General features: G+C 40.8%; 1 protein-coding gene across 7 annotated transcripts; it reads right to left on the bottom strand.

Annotated features, from left to right (window-relative positions):
* Positions 1 to 5,090: 5,090 nt before the first annotated feature.
* On the bottom strand, positions 5,091 to 18,282 carry LOC115062418 (zinc finger protein 14-like). 7 transcript variants are annotated; one of them, XM_029546134.1, is made up of 6 exons: positions 18,120 to 18,282; positions 13,227 to 13,326; positions 8,557 to 8,683; positions 8,293 to 8,353; positions 5,914 to 7,976; positions 5,091 to 5,745 (listed from the first exon to the last, which is right to left on the bottom strand). In XM_029546134.1, the coding sequence occupies exons 2-6, from the start codon at positions 13,287 to 13,289 to the stop codon at positions 5,405 to 5,407; spliced, it is 2,655 nt and encodes an 884-aa protein (XP_029401994.1). In that variant the 5' UTR covers positions 13,290 to 13,326; positions 18,120 to 18,282; the 3' UTR covers positions 5,091 to 5,404. The 7 variants fall into 7 exon arrangements, with proteins under 7 accessions (XP_029401994.1, XP_029401977.1, XP_029401982.1 ...); XM_029546117.1 differs by having other exon boundaries at positions 5,091 to 7,976; XM_029546122.1 differs by lacking the exon at positions 18,120 to 18,282 and adding an exon at positions 16,755 to 16,913 and having other exon boundaries at positions 5,091 to 7,976.
* Positions 18,283 to 18,803: the final 521 nt, after the last annotated feature.

The following is an 18,803-nucleotide window of genomic DNA, read 5'->3' as shown; positions in this document are numbered from 1 at the left end:
AAACTTCCTATCATCTAAAACACTGTGAAATGTGTTTAAAAGTCAGAAGTTCAGAGTTTTTTCTGCAATTCATACAATCTCTTATCAATAATTTGCAATAAAATCAAAAATAAATCACATACTTCCAACATACAATGGAACAGGATGTGCATTACTATTCCAAAAGGGAGCATAGTAAAGAAATACTGGACCAAAGCAAAACCAAAAAACATCTAGGCAAACACCAAACACTGAATCTCCATGTCTGGTGTCAAAGCACTCTTCAGAACTCCAGCTTCTTTCAGCTTTGTTGACTTTGTTGATGCTTCTTTCTCATGGGCTAGTTCCACACTCTGACAGCATCTTTCCTTGGCATGTATCCCATGGTTTTTGTATCTTCAACATCTTGGGGTCTTTGGGGCAATCCAGACTTCAGCTTCACAGAGTGACCTCTCTAGGCCATCCTAGAAGGACACCTTTGCCACAAGCCTGACCTCACAAGTTTTCCTGAGTCTTAGAGGAAGATTCCATAAGCTCTTTCTTCTATCTTTGCCTCTAAATCCAGAGCCTCAAAAATAGTCTCTAGGCCACATGCTAAAACTCTTCTCCTCTGGAACCTCTTGAGCAAAGACCTGCCCACAGTGCACCACTGTCTTCCATGTTTCCACTAGTATAGCCCATTAAGCCCCACTTAAAGCATCCCACTGCTTTCCTAATCCAAAGTACCAAAGTCCACATTCTTCCAAACAAAAACATGGTCAGACCTATGACATTCCCTGGGACCAACTTCTTAGGATTTCTATTGCTGTAAAGAGACACCATGACTACAGAAAACTTTTATAAAGGAAAATATTTAATTGGAATTGGATTAAAGTTCAGAGGTTTAGTCCATTATGGTGAGAAACATAGTGGTATGCAGCCAGACATTGTACTGGAGAAGGTGAGAGTTCTACATCTTGATCTGCATACAACAGAAGACTGTATACCAATTTGAGTGTAGCTTGAGCATATGAGATTTCAAAGCCCGCCCCAACAGAGACAAACTTCCTCCACCATGGCCTCATCTATTCCAACCAAACCACACCTCCTAATAGTGTCACTCCGTACAAGCCAAGTATTCAAACACATGAGTCTATGGGGGCCATTCCTATTTAAATCATCATATCAAACATCCTATAGCGTGAGTTTTTTGCATGTCAAACTTCACTGAATATCAAAACACATTTTCTTCAACAGGACTTTCCTAGAGAAAGATCTTTGATGACCTTAAGAAACAGCACATGAGCCGGGCAGTGGTGGTGCACACCTTTAATTCCAGCATTTGGAAGGCAGAGGCAGGCAGATTTCTGAGTTCGAAGCCACCCTAGTTTACAAAGTGAGTTCCAGGACAACCAGGGTTATACAGAGAAACCCTGTATCAAAAACAAACAAACAAACAAACAAAAACAACAACAAAAAAGAAACAACACATGAAGGCTTCATCCTTTTTAATATCCACAGAAATTTTGTTTCACAAATCTTTCCATAAATTTTAAAGGAAGCTGGAAAATAAGTCTAGTTGGCTTTTTCTACTTTGTGGGTTCCTCTTTCTTCTATCTTTCTCTACTCCTTCTACTCTTTTAACCCTCTAACACTAAATGGGAGAGAGAAAAGGATAGAGGGGAATTCACGAAACATCATTTTAGACTACTTCCTGTTGATTTGGCATTTAGAATTCCTTGGGGGCAAGTTTGATCTTTACTGTCAAGATATCTAATTTCTTCTTCTTTTTGTTTCTTTGTACACAACTACTTAATGAACAACAAACAGCAGTAACCAACAAGAACCAACCAAAAACCAACGTTCTGCCAATTAAACCCACATCTCATGACCCTCGTATTTATACACCCTCTGAAAAGTCCCCAGAATTCCAAAGCTTACACAATCACAGAAACTTTATGCAGCTGCCAAAATCGTGCCCTCGCTAGAGCAAAAGGCAAATCATAGTCAGCTGCTGTGAAGGAACTGCACACCCCACACCTGGGATTAAAATAAAAGCACAGTCTTATAATAATGCTGTGTGTTTTAAGGAAACTAAAACTCCAAATTCATCACTAAATTTACCCCTTTCCGCTTAAAGCCATTAACTGTGCAGTGTGCAGTACGAAATTATAAAGAGACATTATCTAGAGCCAAGTCTAGAGCAGCACTTCCTACAGTAGCACACATTAGATCTGGAATACTTAATTTGAGGATTTTCAGTCTGCACGTTACTCCTTGGCTGACAAGAGGCCAACATCTCATACTTTTTGCTATGGGGCCTCCCCATTTTGTTTCCTGTCTGTATGAAATTGCCTTGAATATTTCTCTTGGACCTACGCTCACTGGTCAAATGGCAACCCTTGCCACATTGCCTGCTCACCCCTGGAAGCGTAGGTCTTCATTCTGGTTTATATATAGAAAAAATAATTACCCTTAGAGATGCCATCTTTATAATTTTGTTGGAAATGGCTGTTTCCTACAATTGAAGCACCAAGCACTTTGAGATCTGAGACCTGTAGGGGCTTGGTCACAGTTTCTTTGCAGATGACTGTATTTCCCACAGTTAAAGCACTGGGTATTTTGATATCAGAGACTGCTAGCTATATATAGCTTGATCTATGATATTAGCGTGGTACATGATAGAATCATATTGGTCATATCCTTTATCCATTGTTCTATAGGCACTGCCCATGCTGCTAATGGTCTAATCACTATATCATATTTGTTATTTGCATTTTCAACCCTCAAGGTCTCTATCAATACCTACCTTTCTTCAGAGTTTGATATGACTCAGTTCACAATTGAGGTTAATATTTGTTTTGTAAAAATATCAGCGAAAGCTTCTTTATTAGATATTTTCTTTATTTACATTTCAAATGTTATCCTGCAAAACAGAAGAAAACCAAGAAGGATGACCATTGTGTGGATACTTCATTCCTCCTTAGAATGAGGAACATAACTCCCATGAAAAATTATAGGTACAGCGACAAAGTTTGGAGCTGGGATGAAGGGATGGACTATCCAGAGAGGACCCCATTCGGAGTCCATCCCATCATCAGCCACCAAACCTAGATACTAATGCTCATGCTCATGCCGGCAAGATACTGCTGAAGGGTTCCCTGATATTGTGGCCTCTTGTGAGGCTACGCCAGTGCCTGGTAAACACCGAAATGGATGATCACAGCCAGCTACTGGATGGAACACAGGGTCCTGCTTGTGGACGTTGTACATCGTGGTGCGGAGCCTAGTGCGCACCACGATGTACAACGTCCACACATTGTGGAACATGTGTCCTTATTACCAGTTGGAAGATCTTCTGGGTATATGCCCAGAAGAGGTATTGCTGGATCCTCCGGTAGTACTATGTCCAATTTTCTGAGGAACCGCCAGACTGATTTGCAGAGTGGTTGTACAAGCTTGCAATCCCAGCAGCAATGGAGGAGTGTTCCTCTTTCTCCACAACCTCGCCATCATCTGCTGTCACCTGAATTTTTAATCTTAGCCATTCTGACTGGAGCTTTCAGCAAAATCTTGCTGCCATATGCAATAGTGTCTGGGTTTGATGGGTTCTTAAGAGCCTGGTATAATCTTTGTAAATAAGGAGGACATTTCACTGCATGTTGCAATTTTGTCCCCAGCTCCTAGGGCCAGTAAATGTCATTGTTCTGTAGTATCACCAAATTGAATTTGTTCTTTTATATTAGTGTACTGCCCTTCACCAGAAACTAATCTATGACTATATTATATTCATTCCCCTCACAGTATTTTGCTGTTCTGTGTGCACAGGTCTTTCCCTCCACCAGGTTAATCATTGTGACTGCAGACTGGCCTCCAGTACAGCTGTCACCAATCCCTTCCAGTCTTGGAAAATAATTCTATTCTGAATAATCCAGTTGTTTAGGATTTCTTTTATATAAAAGACAAGTGCATCCTATTTGAAATCATAGCCTCTTTAAAATTCCTTAGATTTATAATTTCTATGGGACACCATCCTATCTTGTCATAACCTTGTTTCTCCCCACTAGCAGGCATATGATGTATGACTACTGGGAAAAGTTGATTTCATAACCTGGGGCCATGTTTGAGATGAACCCTTTCTTTTACAGTGCCTGTTTTAACAGACTGTACTCTTGCCTGGTCAGCTTTTCTCTGACCTAACTGGCCTCTGGTACAGTTTCTTTCCCCCTTTCCTCCTCTGGAGACCCCCACCCCCTTGTGTGTCCAGGACTTGGCCTTTTGTTCTCCCTTTCCTGGTGCTCCTCGCCTCTGTAGCACTTCCACTTCTACCACATTTTTTCTAGTTGCACAGCCACCTCTGCAAACTTTTCAGAAAAGACAGAGCAGAGTGAACACTTTTGTTTTCCCGTGTCAGCCATTTGTTGTTTTCCGGGTTCCTCCATTTCCAGCTGCAGTTTTTCCATCTATTCTCCCAAACTTTTTTGAAAAAGAATACAGGAGGAAGAGAAAAATCATCTCTGGGAGAGCAATGCATTTTGTGCTGGTGTCTCAAAAAAAAAAAGCCATTCCTTCGTCCCTGCTGTTTTCTCTATGGCATTTGAAATCAAATTTCCCATTCTGCTAGCCATACATCTAGGCACCACTTATAGTTGGCTTATGCTAGTTTGTGGGATTTTTCTTCTGCCCATCTCCACTCCTTTTCTTCAACCCTTTCAAACCCCTAACACTAGATAGGAGAGAAAAAACGGATGGGGGGAAAGGGAGCAATGTCATTGTTAGATTACTTCCTGCTTATTAGGGGTGTAGAGTTCCTGAGGGCACGTTTGATCTTTGCTGTCAGGATCTCTAACTGCTTCTGGTTTCTTTGCACAAGACTATATAACAAATGTTGACCAAGAGCAACCAGCAACCCACCACCAACAGCCCCGCCTCTGGGGGCCCCAGCATTTATATATCCTCTGAAAAGTTCCCAGAGTTCCAAATGTTACATAATCACAGAAACTACCTGCAGCTGGCAAAACCATACCCCTGCTAGAACACAGGCAAATCATAATTAGCTGCTGTGACGCAGCCCCATACTCCACATCTGGGGGAAAAAAATGAAAACATATTCTTATATTTCCGTGTCTTTTAAAAATAAAAAAACTCCAAAATTTTCACTACATATGATTTTTCACATTGTTTATATTCACAGGATTCCCTTCTAACATAACAATTTTTAATGTCTTAGGAAACATGGTTCTACTTCATTATGACTTATTCCATACATTTGAAAAGGATGGTTACTTCAGAAGGCTATCCCTCTTTATACTCATACTGTTACATATGAATTTTTCTCCGCAGTTGAGAACTGTAAAAAGAATTTATCACATTATTCAATATCTACTCTCCCAAATGAAATCTCTCCTAAAAGAATTGTGATATGGTAAAGATTTAATCACATTGTTTACATACATAGGGTTCTTTCACAAATGTGAGTTCTTTCATGCCTCTGAAGAAAAGAAGGATAAATGAAGATCTTACCACATTGTTTACATTCATTGAGTTTTTGTATAGCATGGATTTGTTTATGGTTTTGAAATGAACTATAACGTCTGAAGATTTTACCACACTGTTGACACTGATAGGATTTCTCCTCAATATGGTTTCTTTCATGTTCTCGGAGGGAACTACGAGATTTAAAGGCCTTACCACATTGTTTACAATCATAGGGTTTTTCACTACTATGAGTTCTTTCATGCATTCGAAGTAAGGATGGATAAATGAAGCACTTACCACATTGCTTACATTCATAGGGCTTTTCTCCATTATGTATTCTTCTATGACACTGAAGTTGGCTGTGAAAAGCACAGGCTTTACCACACTGCTTACATTCATAGGGCTTTTCTCCATTATGTATTCTTCTATGACACTGAAGTTGGCTGTGAAAAGCACAGGCTTTACCACACTGCTTACATTCATAGGGCTTTTCCCCACTGTGAAGTTTTTTATGAACCCGAAAGGAACTATGACCTCTAAAGGCTTTCCCACACTGTTTACATTCGTAGGGTTTCACACCACTGTGAATTCTTTCATGTGTCTGGAGTAAGCAAGGATAAATAAAGGACCTGCCACACTGTTTACATTCATAGGGCTTTTCCCCAGTATGGTTTCTTTCATGGACCCGAAGGGAACTGTGAGATTTAAAGGCTTTACCACATTGTTTACAGCTATAGGGTTTTTCTGCACTGTGAGTTCTTTCATGTATTCGAAGTAAAGAAGGATAAATATAGGACTTACCACACTGTGTACATTCATATGGTTTTCCCCCAGAGTGAGTTCTATCATGTATTTGGAGTAAATATGGATAAATGAAGGACCTATCACACTGTTTACATTCATAGAGATTTTTCCCAGTATGAATTATTTTATGTCTTTGAAGGGAATTGTGATATCTGAAGGAATTACCACACTGTTCACATTTATATGGTTTTTCTCCAGTATGAGTTCTATTATGTAACTGAAGGGACCTCTGGCATATGAAGGTTTTGCTACAATGTTTACATACATAAGCCTTTATGTCAGTATGAATTCTTTTATGTCTCTGAAGGGAATTGTAACTTTTGAAGGCTTCACCACACTGTTTACAAGCATAGGGTTTTTCCCCAGTGTGAGTTCTTTCATGCAGTTTAAGTAAGGAGGGAAAAATGAAAGCTTTATCACATTGTTTACATGGATAGGGTTTTTCCCCAGTGTGAGATCTCTCATGCAGTTTAAGTAAGGAGGGATAAACGAAAGCTTTACTGCACATCTTACACTTATAGGGTTTCTCACCAGTATGAGACTTTTGATGCATTTTAAGTAAATACCGATTAATAAAAGATTTAGTGCATTGTTTACATTCATAAGGTTTTTCTCCAGTGTGAGTTCTTTCATGTACTCGAAGGTCACTGAGGCGTCTGAATGCTTTCCCACACTGTTTACATCCGTAGGGTTTCACACCACTGTGAGTTCTTTCATGAATCTGGAGTAAGCAGGGATAAATAAAGGACCTGCCACACTGTTTACATTCATAGGGCTTTTTCCCAGTATGGTTTCTTTCATGGACTCGAAGGGAACTGTGAGATTTAAAGGCTTTGCCACATTGTTTACAGCTATAGGGTTTTTCTGCACTGTGAGTTCTTTCGTGTGTTTGAAGTAGAGAAGGATAAATAAAGGACTTTCCACATTGTTTACATTCATAGGGCTTTTCCCCAGTATGAACTTTTTTATGGCGCCAAAAGGAACTGTTAACTCTGAAGGCTTTACCACATTGTTTACATTCGTAAGGCTTTTCCCCAGTATGAACTCTTATATGTGACTGAAGTGATCCCTGACAGATGAACACTTTATTACAATAATGACATTTATAAGGCTTTTCCTCAGTATGAGCTATTTTGTGTTTTTGAAGAGAACTGAGATTTCTGAAAGCTTTACCACATTGTAGGCACCCGTAGGGTTTTTCATTGGAATGGGTTATTTCATGTTTTTGAAGTAAAGAAGGATACATGAAAGATTTACTACACAGCTTACATTCATAGGACTTTTTCCTTGTATTAATTCTTCCACGAATTTCACAGGAACCAAAAGAACTCTGAGCTCTACCAAATGGTTTGTGTTCATTATCGATTTCTGCATTGTCATTTCTTTCATGGATGTAAAATGATTTAGCTGAAGGACAGTTTTTTACCTTCTGTTCACAGTGCTGTTCTCCAACAGGAGTTTCTTGATATCTTCCAAATGAGCTAGGAAAACCAAAGAGTGTGTCACATACGTTATAAGACCTAATCATACTGAGACTTTGAGTATATGTTTGAATACTTGTAACAGAATTGAGGTCTGTTTTCCAGGTCTGTTCACATTTATATTGCATCCCGCCACTTTCATCAAGCTCGGATTTTAGACCAGGGAAGATGTTTGTCAGATTTGGTGTCTTGGTGAAGATTTCTTCAGATTGACCACCTTCGGTACTCTCATTGAGTCTCTCAAACATACACATTCTGTTAGGATAATGAAACACACATTAGCAATAGTGCTTTTACTCACTTTTTGATTATTAGTCAGTCTTGGATATGGACTACTCCAAAATAAAAGAAAATTTAAACATTCTGGTACAGGTGAATGGTTTGCAATCAAGTGGACTTGTGATTTTCTGATATGGTTCCCACAGAGTTGTCTTAAAATACATTTCTTAGAATTGCTTCTAAATGAACTAAACATGACTAAGTTTAATCTCTGCGTATTTCCTTTTTTTAAAAAAATTTCACAATATATTACGATTAATTCATGGAACCTCTGCCTCTATATGGACCTTACCTTTGACTTCTCCTAGGATTTGTGTGCTCGTCTTCCATGCTTTGGTCTTCCCGTTTGTTTCCTAAAAAGGAATGACAGATAAATCATGAAAAATTATTATATATTGCATAAAAACTATCATCTTATACTTTCAGTGTACATTGTAACTATGTCTGATTTATTCACCAAATTCTATCCTTTCCATAGCCACAAAACAGTAGAACATTGATAACCGAAATACTTGTTCTCTAGTGAGTAAGTGAAGGGATGATTTGATACTCTTACCGACACAAGCAAGGTTATTGTAGATTTCCAGCATTACATCTCTGTATAGATGCTTCTGAGAAGAATCCAACAAAGCCCATTCTTCCTCGGTGAAGTTCACAGCCACATCCTCAAAGACAACTAAATCCTAAAGCACTCCACAAATATGTGCAAGAGAAATGGTGAGATGTAAGGCACTATACATCTAAATTCAACTGACAAGAAATTGATGATGAATTCTGTAGTCTCCAAATATTTTATCTTGTGTACAGATAGGCCTCAGATAGTGTTAAGACTCCTCTTATACCTGGGCACAGGGAGTAGGATACACTGCTGGGCTATACCAATTTTTCTCTTTAAGATGGATCTCTAGTCCTTCCATTTAAAAAAAAACAAAAAACAAAAACAAAACAAAACCTGTCACTCTATCAGCTATAGAGCACTGTTGCTGGTACTTAGAAATTCCTAATAAAAAAGCTTAAGCTTTGAAGTCATAAGGGAATGATAAGTTCTAACACAGATTCCATACACATAAACTAGAAGATTAATTCACTCAGTCTAAATGATTTATGCAAGTATTACAGCATTTTTTGAATTCCTGTTATCCTTCTCAGTCTGATACAAACTATAATATTTAGAAGGTCCACTTCCTTCTGTTTCCATGTTCTGCTTCCTCAATTAGGTGTCTAGGAGTCACTATACACCAAGCTGGAAGGATAAAGAAGAGCTGAGAATGAGTGGGGTCTACAGAATCTTGGTCCTCCTCTGAGGATTTTAATGTTGCAGCTTGTTGGGGTCTCCCAGCTCTCTGTGGCCACTGGACCACCTGCAGTTATCAGCCAAGCCTACCTTACTGTTTACACTAATCACTGTCTTTCAAAACCCAGCCCCCTGCAGGCACTAAAATCCACCCTTAGTAACCTTCAGATCCACCAGAGCTGTGTCTCAACCGCCTGCTGAGAGGACCCTTTTGATGTCCCAGAAAACAACTCCATCTGTGCCCTGATCCTTGGACCCGCCCAAGGACATTCACCTGTGCCTTCAAAGACTGGGGGTTGGGGACTGGGATTTTTTTCCTACGCTATATAAACTGAGTTCCTTCAGTAAACTTTGAGCCTCGATCAGAATATATTTGTCCTGGCTTCCAAATTTCTCTCACACATTCCATTTCAGCCCAGCCCGCCTCTCAGGATGAACCCAGACCGGATTAAAGTGAGTTTTGCTGCAGGCAGAAACTCACAACAGCTCTCTTATCATCTCTCAGATATTATCCGATGTAATGGCTTGTGTGCATACCCTTTATTCTGGGTGAATCAAGGGCTATAAATAAATCTTATGGTGAAGTTTTGCTGTGACTTAAGGCTCTGGCAATACCTCATTTACATGAAGAGGAATTCCATAAATCCCAGGTGCTTTAAAACCAGATACACTAAATCTAATAGAAGAGAAAGTGGGCAAAGCCTTGAACACATGGGCACAGGGGAAATTTCCTGAACAGAACACCAATGGCTTATGCTCTAAGATCAAGAATCAACAAATGGGACCTCATAAAATTACAAAGCTTCTATAAGGCAAAGGATACTGTCAATAGTACAAAACAGCAACCAACAGATTAGGAAAAGATCTTCACCAATCCTACATCCGATAGAGAGCTAATATCCAATATATACAAAGAACTCAAAAAGTTAGATTCCAGAGACCAAATAACCCTATTAGAAAATGGGAAACAGAACTAAACAGAGAATTCTCAACTGAGGAACCACATATGGCAGAGAAGCACCTAAAGAAATGTTCAATATCCTCAGTCATCAGGGAAATGCAATCACTGAGATTCCACCTCACACTAGAATGTCTATGATCAAAAACTCAGGTGATAGCAGATGCTGTCAAGGATGTGGAGAAAAAGGAACACTCCTCCATTGTTGGTGGGATTATAAGCTGGTACAACCACTCTGGAAATAAGTCTGGGGGTTCCTCGGAAAATTGGACATAGTACTACCTGAGGACACAGCTATACCTCTCCTGGGCATATACCCAGAAAATGCTCCAACATGTAATAAGGGCACATGCTCCACTATGTTCATAGGAGACATATTTATAATAGCCAAAAACTGGAAACAACCCAGATGTCCCTCAACAGAGAAATGGATACAGAAAATGTGGTACATTTACACAATAGAATACTACTCAGCTATTAAAAACAATGACTTCATGAAATTCATAGGCAAATTGATGGAACTTGAAATTATCATCCTGAGTGAGGTAACCTAGTCACAAAAGAACACGCATGGTATGCACTCACTGATAAGTGATATTAGTCATCCCTTATACAGTCGCTACTGTTGATGCTGGGAAGTGCTTGCTGAAGAGAGTATGATATGGCTGTCTCCTAAGAGGCTCTGCGAGAGCCTGACAAATACAGAGGCAGATGTGTGCAGCCAACCATTGGACTGAGCTCAGGGTCCCAAATGGAGGAGTTGGAGAAGGGACTGAAGGAACTGAGGGGGTTTGCAGCCCCATGGAGGGAGCAACAGTGTCAACTGGCTAGATGCCACCCCTCCGACCTCCCAGGGACTGGACCACCAACCAAAGAGTACACATGAAGGGACCCATGGCTCCAGCCTCATATGTGGCAGAGGATGGCCTTGTTGGACATCAGTGGAAGGAGAGGCCCTAGGGCCTGAGGCTATTTGAAGCCCCAGTGTAGGGGAATGCCAGAGCAGGAAGACAGGAGTGGGTGAGTGGGTCGGGGAGCTCCCTCATAGAGGAAGGAGGAGGGGTGATGGGATGGGGTTTCTGAAGGGAGACCTGGGAAGGAGAAAACATTTCAATGTAAATAAAGAAAATATCCAATTATATATACATTATATATATATATTATATATATAATATATATATGTGTGTGTGTATGTATGTATGTATGTATGTATGTATGTATAAATTTAAAAAATATCCCACGGGCTTGCTAAGCTGATTCTTATCTGGAGGGAGGAAGCTGAATCTGTAATTTTGCCAAGGACTATGTGACATTCCTTAGGCAGGGAAGAGGAAGTCTAATTTGCCTCCCTCATAGAAACTTTTACACGTCACATCTTCTTAAATGGAATTCGAGTACACCCTATACGACCACACCCAGAAAAAATATTTAGAAGCCCCAAAACAGTTTATTTCAGGCCCCATCATAATGGAATGATGTTTGAATTTCCATTGAGAAATGTCAAATCAGAATAAAATAAAAAGACTGTATGTACTTTTAGGAATTTGAGGCCACATATATAAGACAGGAGGCTCCAATGTAAAACTGGGTTTCACTTTTGTGAGCTAGAAATCCACTCTTCGTCAAGTAGCCCAGCCTAAGCACTGTCTGTAATCCCTTAGGGTTAAACAGGAGGACTGCCCTAATCTAGGACTGACCTTTGGAGGGACAGTGAACTCTTAGGATCCAGGATGGGTCTCATGCCATCCATTCCTTCTCCCTCACCCTGTGACACCATCATAGCAATGGGGCCTAAACTTGATTCCAACACTCAAAAAGAAAGAACATAGTTCTACTGTATACATGCCTGAAGCATGAAAGCTGATCCCTCCATTACACATTAAACAGCATCCTGAAAGTAGATCTCCTTTGTTGGTCTAGAGTCCTAGTTTCCTCCTAGCTAGGCTTTCATGGACCCGTAGCTTCAGGAGAAATAGTTTGTTTTCTTAATAAACCCTCTTAACTAGCCCATATCCCTTAAATCCAGCCCTAAACGATACTCTTAACAATCCTTCTTTTGGACATAGTCAAGCACAAACTCAAACATCCTTAACTGTTGAGTCTCCCTCCCCTCTACCTAATAATTCTGCTACTACTCTCCCCATTCACTCATCTCCCTCTGTCCTTCCTTTTTACATGTAAAACTACTTCCAACCTCTTCCCTACCTTCCTAGATACATTCCTCCTACCACATTCATTCAGGAACTTCACACAGGTTAGAGAGAGCTATTAAAAGTCACTCTGTCTCATTCTTTCCCTTTACATCATGACTATTGGGTACCCATCCACATGGTAAAAAGGAACAATTGTTTCCTGCAAGTTGTCCTATGACCTGTACATGGACATCGTAACATGCACATACCTACCAAACCACACATAATTTAAAATTTTAAAAAAATCGAATAAAATATCCTTACACAATAAAAAGACACACTAATTTTATACTTAGATGCTTAGCAACAGTAATAAACTAAAGGTCCCTGTTCTCCAGAATTAAAGCATTCTTTTCTAAGAGCAGAAAACTGAATGAGTTATAAAAACACCATTGTTCATAGCATGCAATAATCTCAGCTCTGAATGGAAGTGTTTCAGGCAAAATTACCATTTTGTAGTAAGATGGTATATAAACACTCCATGGCTCATGACCAAGGTTGCTCAGAAATAGCTTATATTTATCACATTTGATTCTGAATTTATGATCACTGCACATTCAAGAAATGGTTTACTCTTGCCCAATATGGCACTACCTGCACTCAAACTGTTTATGTGACCTCATATGGAGTTATAACCTAATTTAAGATGTTGACTACAATATCAGGACTGTAAGCTCTATAATTATGTTTCTATATAAGCCTAGAAAGTCAGGATCCTTAGCTCTTAGTAATAGCTGGCATTACAGGTTTCTGGTGGGCCAAAATATCAGGTGTCTTCATACCTCGACAGCAACCAATGTTATACCACCTAGGCCAGGTGTGTCTTGAGACCCTTCTCTTGACATGTGTGCTATCTTTGTCAACTTAATACAGGAAAGTCATCTAAGAAGAGAAAAATCAAAGGAGAAAATGTCACCATCAGATTGGACTGTAAACAACTCTGTGGGGGCATTTTACTGATTAATGATTGGCATTTGAGGGTTCAGTTCATTGGTGAACAGTACCAGACCGGGGCAGATACTTCTGAGTTGTATAAGAAAGCAGGCTGAAGCCAGGTGGTGGTGGCGCACGCCTTTGATCCCAGCACTTGTCTCCTGAGTTCTACTGTACAGCCCAAGGCTGCCCATCTGAGACCAGCTACACCAAGAACATCTGGGTCCCCTAACAATTGGAGCAGGGCTATCTCTGTTGTCTGCCACTGGATCCCTTCCCCCTTTCTGGATTACCTAGTTGAACCTCAGTGGGAGAGGATGTTCTAGTCCTGCTGGGCCTACATGTCCCAGAGTGGTGTAGTATCCAAGAAGGGGTGCTCATTCTCTGAGGGAAAAGGGAATAGGTAATCATGGGAGGGATGGGAGGGACTGAGATCAAAATATAAAGAGAATTTCATATATATATGGCAGAAAATAATCAAACTCAGGGCTAAAATCAATGATTTAGAAACAAAAAGAACAATACAAAGAATCAATGAAGTCAAGACGTGGTTCTTTAAGAAAATCAACTAGACAAACCCTTAGCCAAACTAACTAAAAGGCAGACAGTCTCTAGTTCACAAAATCAGAAATGAAAAGGGAGACATAACAACAGACACTAAGGAAATCCAAAGAATCATTCAGTCCTACTTTGAAAACCTATACCCCACAAAATTGGTAAATCTGAATGAAATGGGTGATTTTCTAGATAGATATCATGAAAGGAAGACAGGTCTTTGGTCAGGAAAATAAGAGTACCTGCATTTCCCTTTTAGAACCACTGAACAAGTTCTCAAGGAAAATCTAAAAGAAACAGATGGTCTTCTAGACAGATAACACCAATGTTAAATCAAGATCAGACAAGCTATCTAAACAGTCCTATTACCCCTAAGAAAATAGAAGTAGATATTAAAAGTCTCCCAACCAAAAAAAGTCTAGGATCAGATAGTTTTAGTGCAGAATTCTACCAGACTTTCTCTAGAGAGTTAATACCAATACTCCTCAAACTATTCCATAAAATAAAAAGAAAAGGAACATTTTTTGCCAAACTCATTCTATGAGGCAACAGTCACCCTGATAAACAACATAAAAACTCAACAAAGAAAGATAATTTTAGATCAATTTCTACTATAAACACTGATGGAAATGTACTCAACAATGGCAAACTGATTCTAAGAACACATAAATAACATCATCTACCATAATCAAGTAGGCTTCATTCCAGGGATACATGTATAGTTTAATATATGAAAATCCATCAATGTAACCCACTATATAAAGAAAGTAAAAGAAAAAAGTTGTATGACTATCTCATTAGATGTTGAAAAAGCCTTTGACAAAATCTAAAAACACCTACATCTAAAACTCTTAGAGAAACATATGAAAAGGACACATGCTCCACTTTGTTCATAGCAGTCTTATTTATAACAGCCAGAAGCTGGAAAGAACCCAAATGTCCCTCAAGAGAGGAATGGATACAGAAAATGTGATACATTTACACAATGGAATACTACTCAGCTATTAAAAACAATGAATTAATGAAATTCATAGCCATATGGATGGAACTAGAAAATATCATCCTGAGTGAGGTAACCCAATCACAAAAGAACACACATGGTATACACTCACTGATAAGTGGATATTAGCACAGAAGCTCGGAATACCCAAGATGTAATTCACTGAGATTCCATCTTACAAGCAGTCAGAATGGCTAAGATCAAAAACTCAAATGACAGCACCTGCTGGTGTAGATGTGTAGTAAGGAGAACATGCCTTCATTGCTGGTGGGAGTGCAGACTTGTACTACCACTGCAAATCAATTTGGTGGTTTCTCAGAAAACTGAGAATAGTTCTACCTCAAGATCTGGCTATCCCACTCCTGGACATATACCCAAAAGATGCTCCACTATACCACAAGGATCCTTGCTTAACTATGTTCATAACAGCTTTATTTGTAATAGCCAGAAATTGGAAACAATCTAGAAGACCCTCAACTGAAGACTGGATTTTAAAAATGCAGTATGTCTACTATTCAGCTACTAAAAGCAAGAGCATCATGAACACTGCAGGCAATGGATGAAACTAGAAAAATATCATTCTGAGTGAGGTAACCCAGACCCAGAAAAACATGTACTCACTTATAATTGGACACTAACTAGCTATAGAACTGGATGGGGGAGGCAACAGGGAATCTATGGGGGTGACCCTAGCTGAGGTTCTTTTCTACCAGTGAGGGATATGGAGATTAAAGTGGCCACCTAGTATAGCCAGGCAGGACTTCTAGTGGAGGGAGGTGGACCTCATCCCATCCACAAAACCTTCAACCCAGTTTGTTCTGCCTACAAAAGGTGCAGGGATAAAGATGGAGCAGAATCTGAGGGAACCAATGACTACCCCAACTTGAGACCTACCCCAAATGGGACACAGCCAAACCCTGGCACTATTAGTGAATACTCAACTATGCTTGTAGACAGGAGCCACATGCAGATTTAAGCAGATGCAGACACCAATAGCCAAACATCAGGAGGGGCTTGGAAGAGTGGGGAATAGAATTGAGCAAGAAAGAAGGGCAAAGACACCACAAGAAGACCTACAGAACCAACAAACCTGGGACCATGGGTGCCCACAGAGAATGAACCACCAACCAAAAAGCATGTAGGGGCTGGACCTAGATCCCCTACACATTTGGAGCAAATGAGCAGCTTGGTCTTGATCTGGGTTCCCTAACAGTTAGAGTGGGGGCTGTCTTTGACTTAGTTGCCTGCCACTGGATCTCCTTCCCCTAACTGCCTGGTTGGGCTTCAGTGGGAAAGGATGTGCTTAGCTCTGCTGGGACTAGGTGCTCCAGAAAGAGAGGAGGCAATGGGGGGGGGGGGAGGATTTGTAAAGATGGAGTTGGGAGGAGAGGGGGAGGGAGGTTTTGATCAGAATGTAAATTTAATTAATTAATTAATTAATTAAAAAAAATAATTTTATGGTTGTGAGTCACAACAACACGAGAAAGTGTATTAAAGGCTAGCATTAGAAAGGTTGAGAGGAACTGCCACAGAGAGTGTTGGGGACTCAAGCTAGAGTCTCAGACTCTCCTGTAGTTCCATTCAGCCCCACCTAGAAAAAACTGTGTAGGATAGAAAAGCTCAGTACTAGGGCTTATGGATTCAGACAGATGAGGATATGAAGGACACTTCTCTCCAGAGACCTTTACACTTGTCTCTCAGTGTCCCCTGAAGTACACAGAGGGCTGGAGAGATGACTCAGCAGTTCAGTGTGCTATTTTGGAAAACCTGAGTTTGGTTCCCAGCACTCACTTCAGTGGCTGATGACAGCATTTAACATTACCTTCAAGGCCTCCGACATCCTCTTCAGGCCTCTGTGGGGAATTTCACACATGTAGAATTTATACTGAGAGACACATACATACATAAAACATAAATAATCCTTAAACTAATAATTAGGGTTCTGAAGAGACGGCTTCGTGGTTTAAGCCACTCGTTGCTCTTAAAGAGAACCCAAGTTTAATTTCTAGCACACACATGGCATCTGAAAAGCATCTAAAACTCCTGTTCTTGCCTGGTAAACACCGAAATGGATGATCACAGCCAGCTACTGGATGGAACACAGGGTCCCCAATGCAGGAACTAGAGAAAGTACCCAAGTACCTGAAGGGGGCTGCAACCCTGTAGGTGGAACAACAACAGGAACTAACTAGTACCCCCTGGGTTTGTGTTTCTAGCTGCATTTGTAGCAGAAGATGACCTAATCGGCCATCAGTGGGAATAGAGGCTCCTTGGTCTTCCAAACTCCATATGACCTAGCACAAGGCAAGGCCTGGGCCAAGTAGTGGGAGTGGGTGGGTAGGGGAACAGAGGTGGGGGGAGGGGTATGGGAATCTTTCGGGATAGCATTTGAAATGTAAATAAAGAAAATAATAATAATAATAATAAAAAAAAAAGTTTCCAGTAGCACATGAAAGTAAAAAAAATAAATAAATAAAACTCCTGTTCTTGGAGATCCAAATCCTGTTCTGGCCCGCACATGCATGTGGTATATATGCACATGCAAGCACATACTCATACACATAAAATAAAAAGAAACCTTCAAAAAAATTAAAATAGGATAGGGGCTGGAAAGACCTGGTAAAGGTAACTATCTCCAAGACTGCTGCCCTGAATTCAAACCCTGGGCCAGCACAGATTGAGAACCTTGTCATACAAATTATCTTCTGGCTTCCACAGGCACACTGGCACACTTGCCAGCCCGCAATAAATAAATATAGATTAAAAAAAAAAATGAGAGTGCTCTCCCAAAAGATTGTAAAAGAAAAAAATGAATATTTTTTTTTTTCTAAGTGGGACCTAAATCTAAATACAGCCTGCACCATTCATTCAGAACGTCTAGAACATATCACAGAAAACCTAGAGGGTCTTAAGGTTAGCAGTGTGCTGCTCTCGGGTGAAACGCCAACAACACTACCAGTGCTCAAACACAGGGAACTGACGTCACCAACATCGAGGCATCCTTTGTGCTGGACATAGCTTATCAAGTCCCCCCCCCCAGGCCCGCAAGGGCGTGGGGGGTGGGGAGTAACTCTAAACCTGCCGGGAGGGGGAATCCTCGTCCCAGTACTGAAAGCCCCGCCCCAACCCCGATGAGGATACACCACACCGGATCCACCCCATCTGGGGACAAGGGTCCCTTGCTCACCATAGCACGGCTTCCAGGCTCCCCCGCTCTCTTCACATAAGTTGCCTCATAATTTGTCACAGCGGTGCACTCCGTACAGAGCAACGTCTCCAACGCGACTACCTCAGCCTTGGAGCTTGGAAGGTAGCATGGCGGCCAAGAAATCCCGCCTCCTGCTGGCACTTGATTGGACTGTCTACTTCGAAGCTCTGATTGGCTAGCAGTGTTTGAGTGATAGCATCCTTAAGCTGCATGAGACTGAAGGGACCAGAACAACTAGTCACTCCAAGCCCCGCCTTCGGCCCTATGTGCGGACCTGAATGAGCTCCGGTGAGATCTACATTTACACAGAACCTGTTTCTTCCTCCCAGAGCTGGCTCGGCTGTCTTCTTGCACTTAGTAGGCACTCCTTGCTTCAGAGCACAGGGTCGCTCATGTGCACTGCCCACTGCACAATTCTGCTTAAATGCAAATCTCCCTGGATCTGGAACAGGTCTGCACCCTTTAGCGGAACACACGACTGGGAAGGAGTGTGGCTCTCCCTACGCCTTTAGCCCTCCTTTCCTTCAAAGGGAACATCTGTCACTCACGCCTCTTTAGCCAATCAGAGCATCGGGACATGCGGTTCCCTCAGAAGCACAGATAGGAGGCGGGTCTTCCCTGCAGGCGATGCTCTGTGTTCTGCTTTGCCTCTGAGGGAGAGGT

Source organism: Mus pahari, chromosome 1 (assembly GCF_900095145.1).
Source record: "Mus pahari chromosome 1, PAHARI_EIJ_v1.1, whole genome shotgun sequence".
Taxonomy (NCBI): domain Eukaryota; kingdom Metazoa; phylum Chordata; class Mammalia; order Rodentia; family Muridae; genus Mus; species Mus pahari.
The sequence above is the reverse complement of the archived record's forward strand: the minus strand, read 5'-3'. Positions and strand labels throughout refer to the sequence as shown.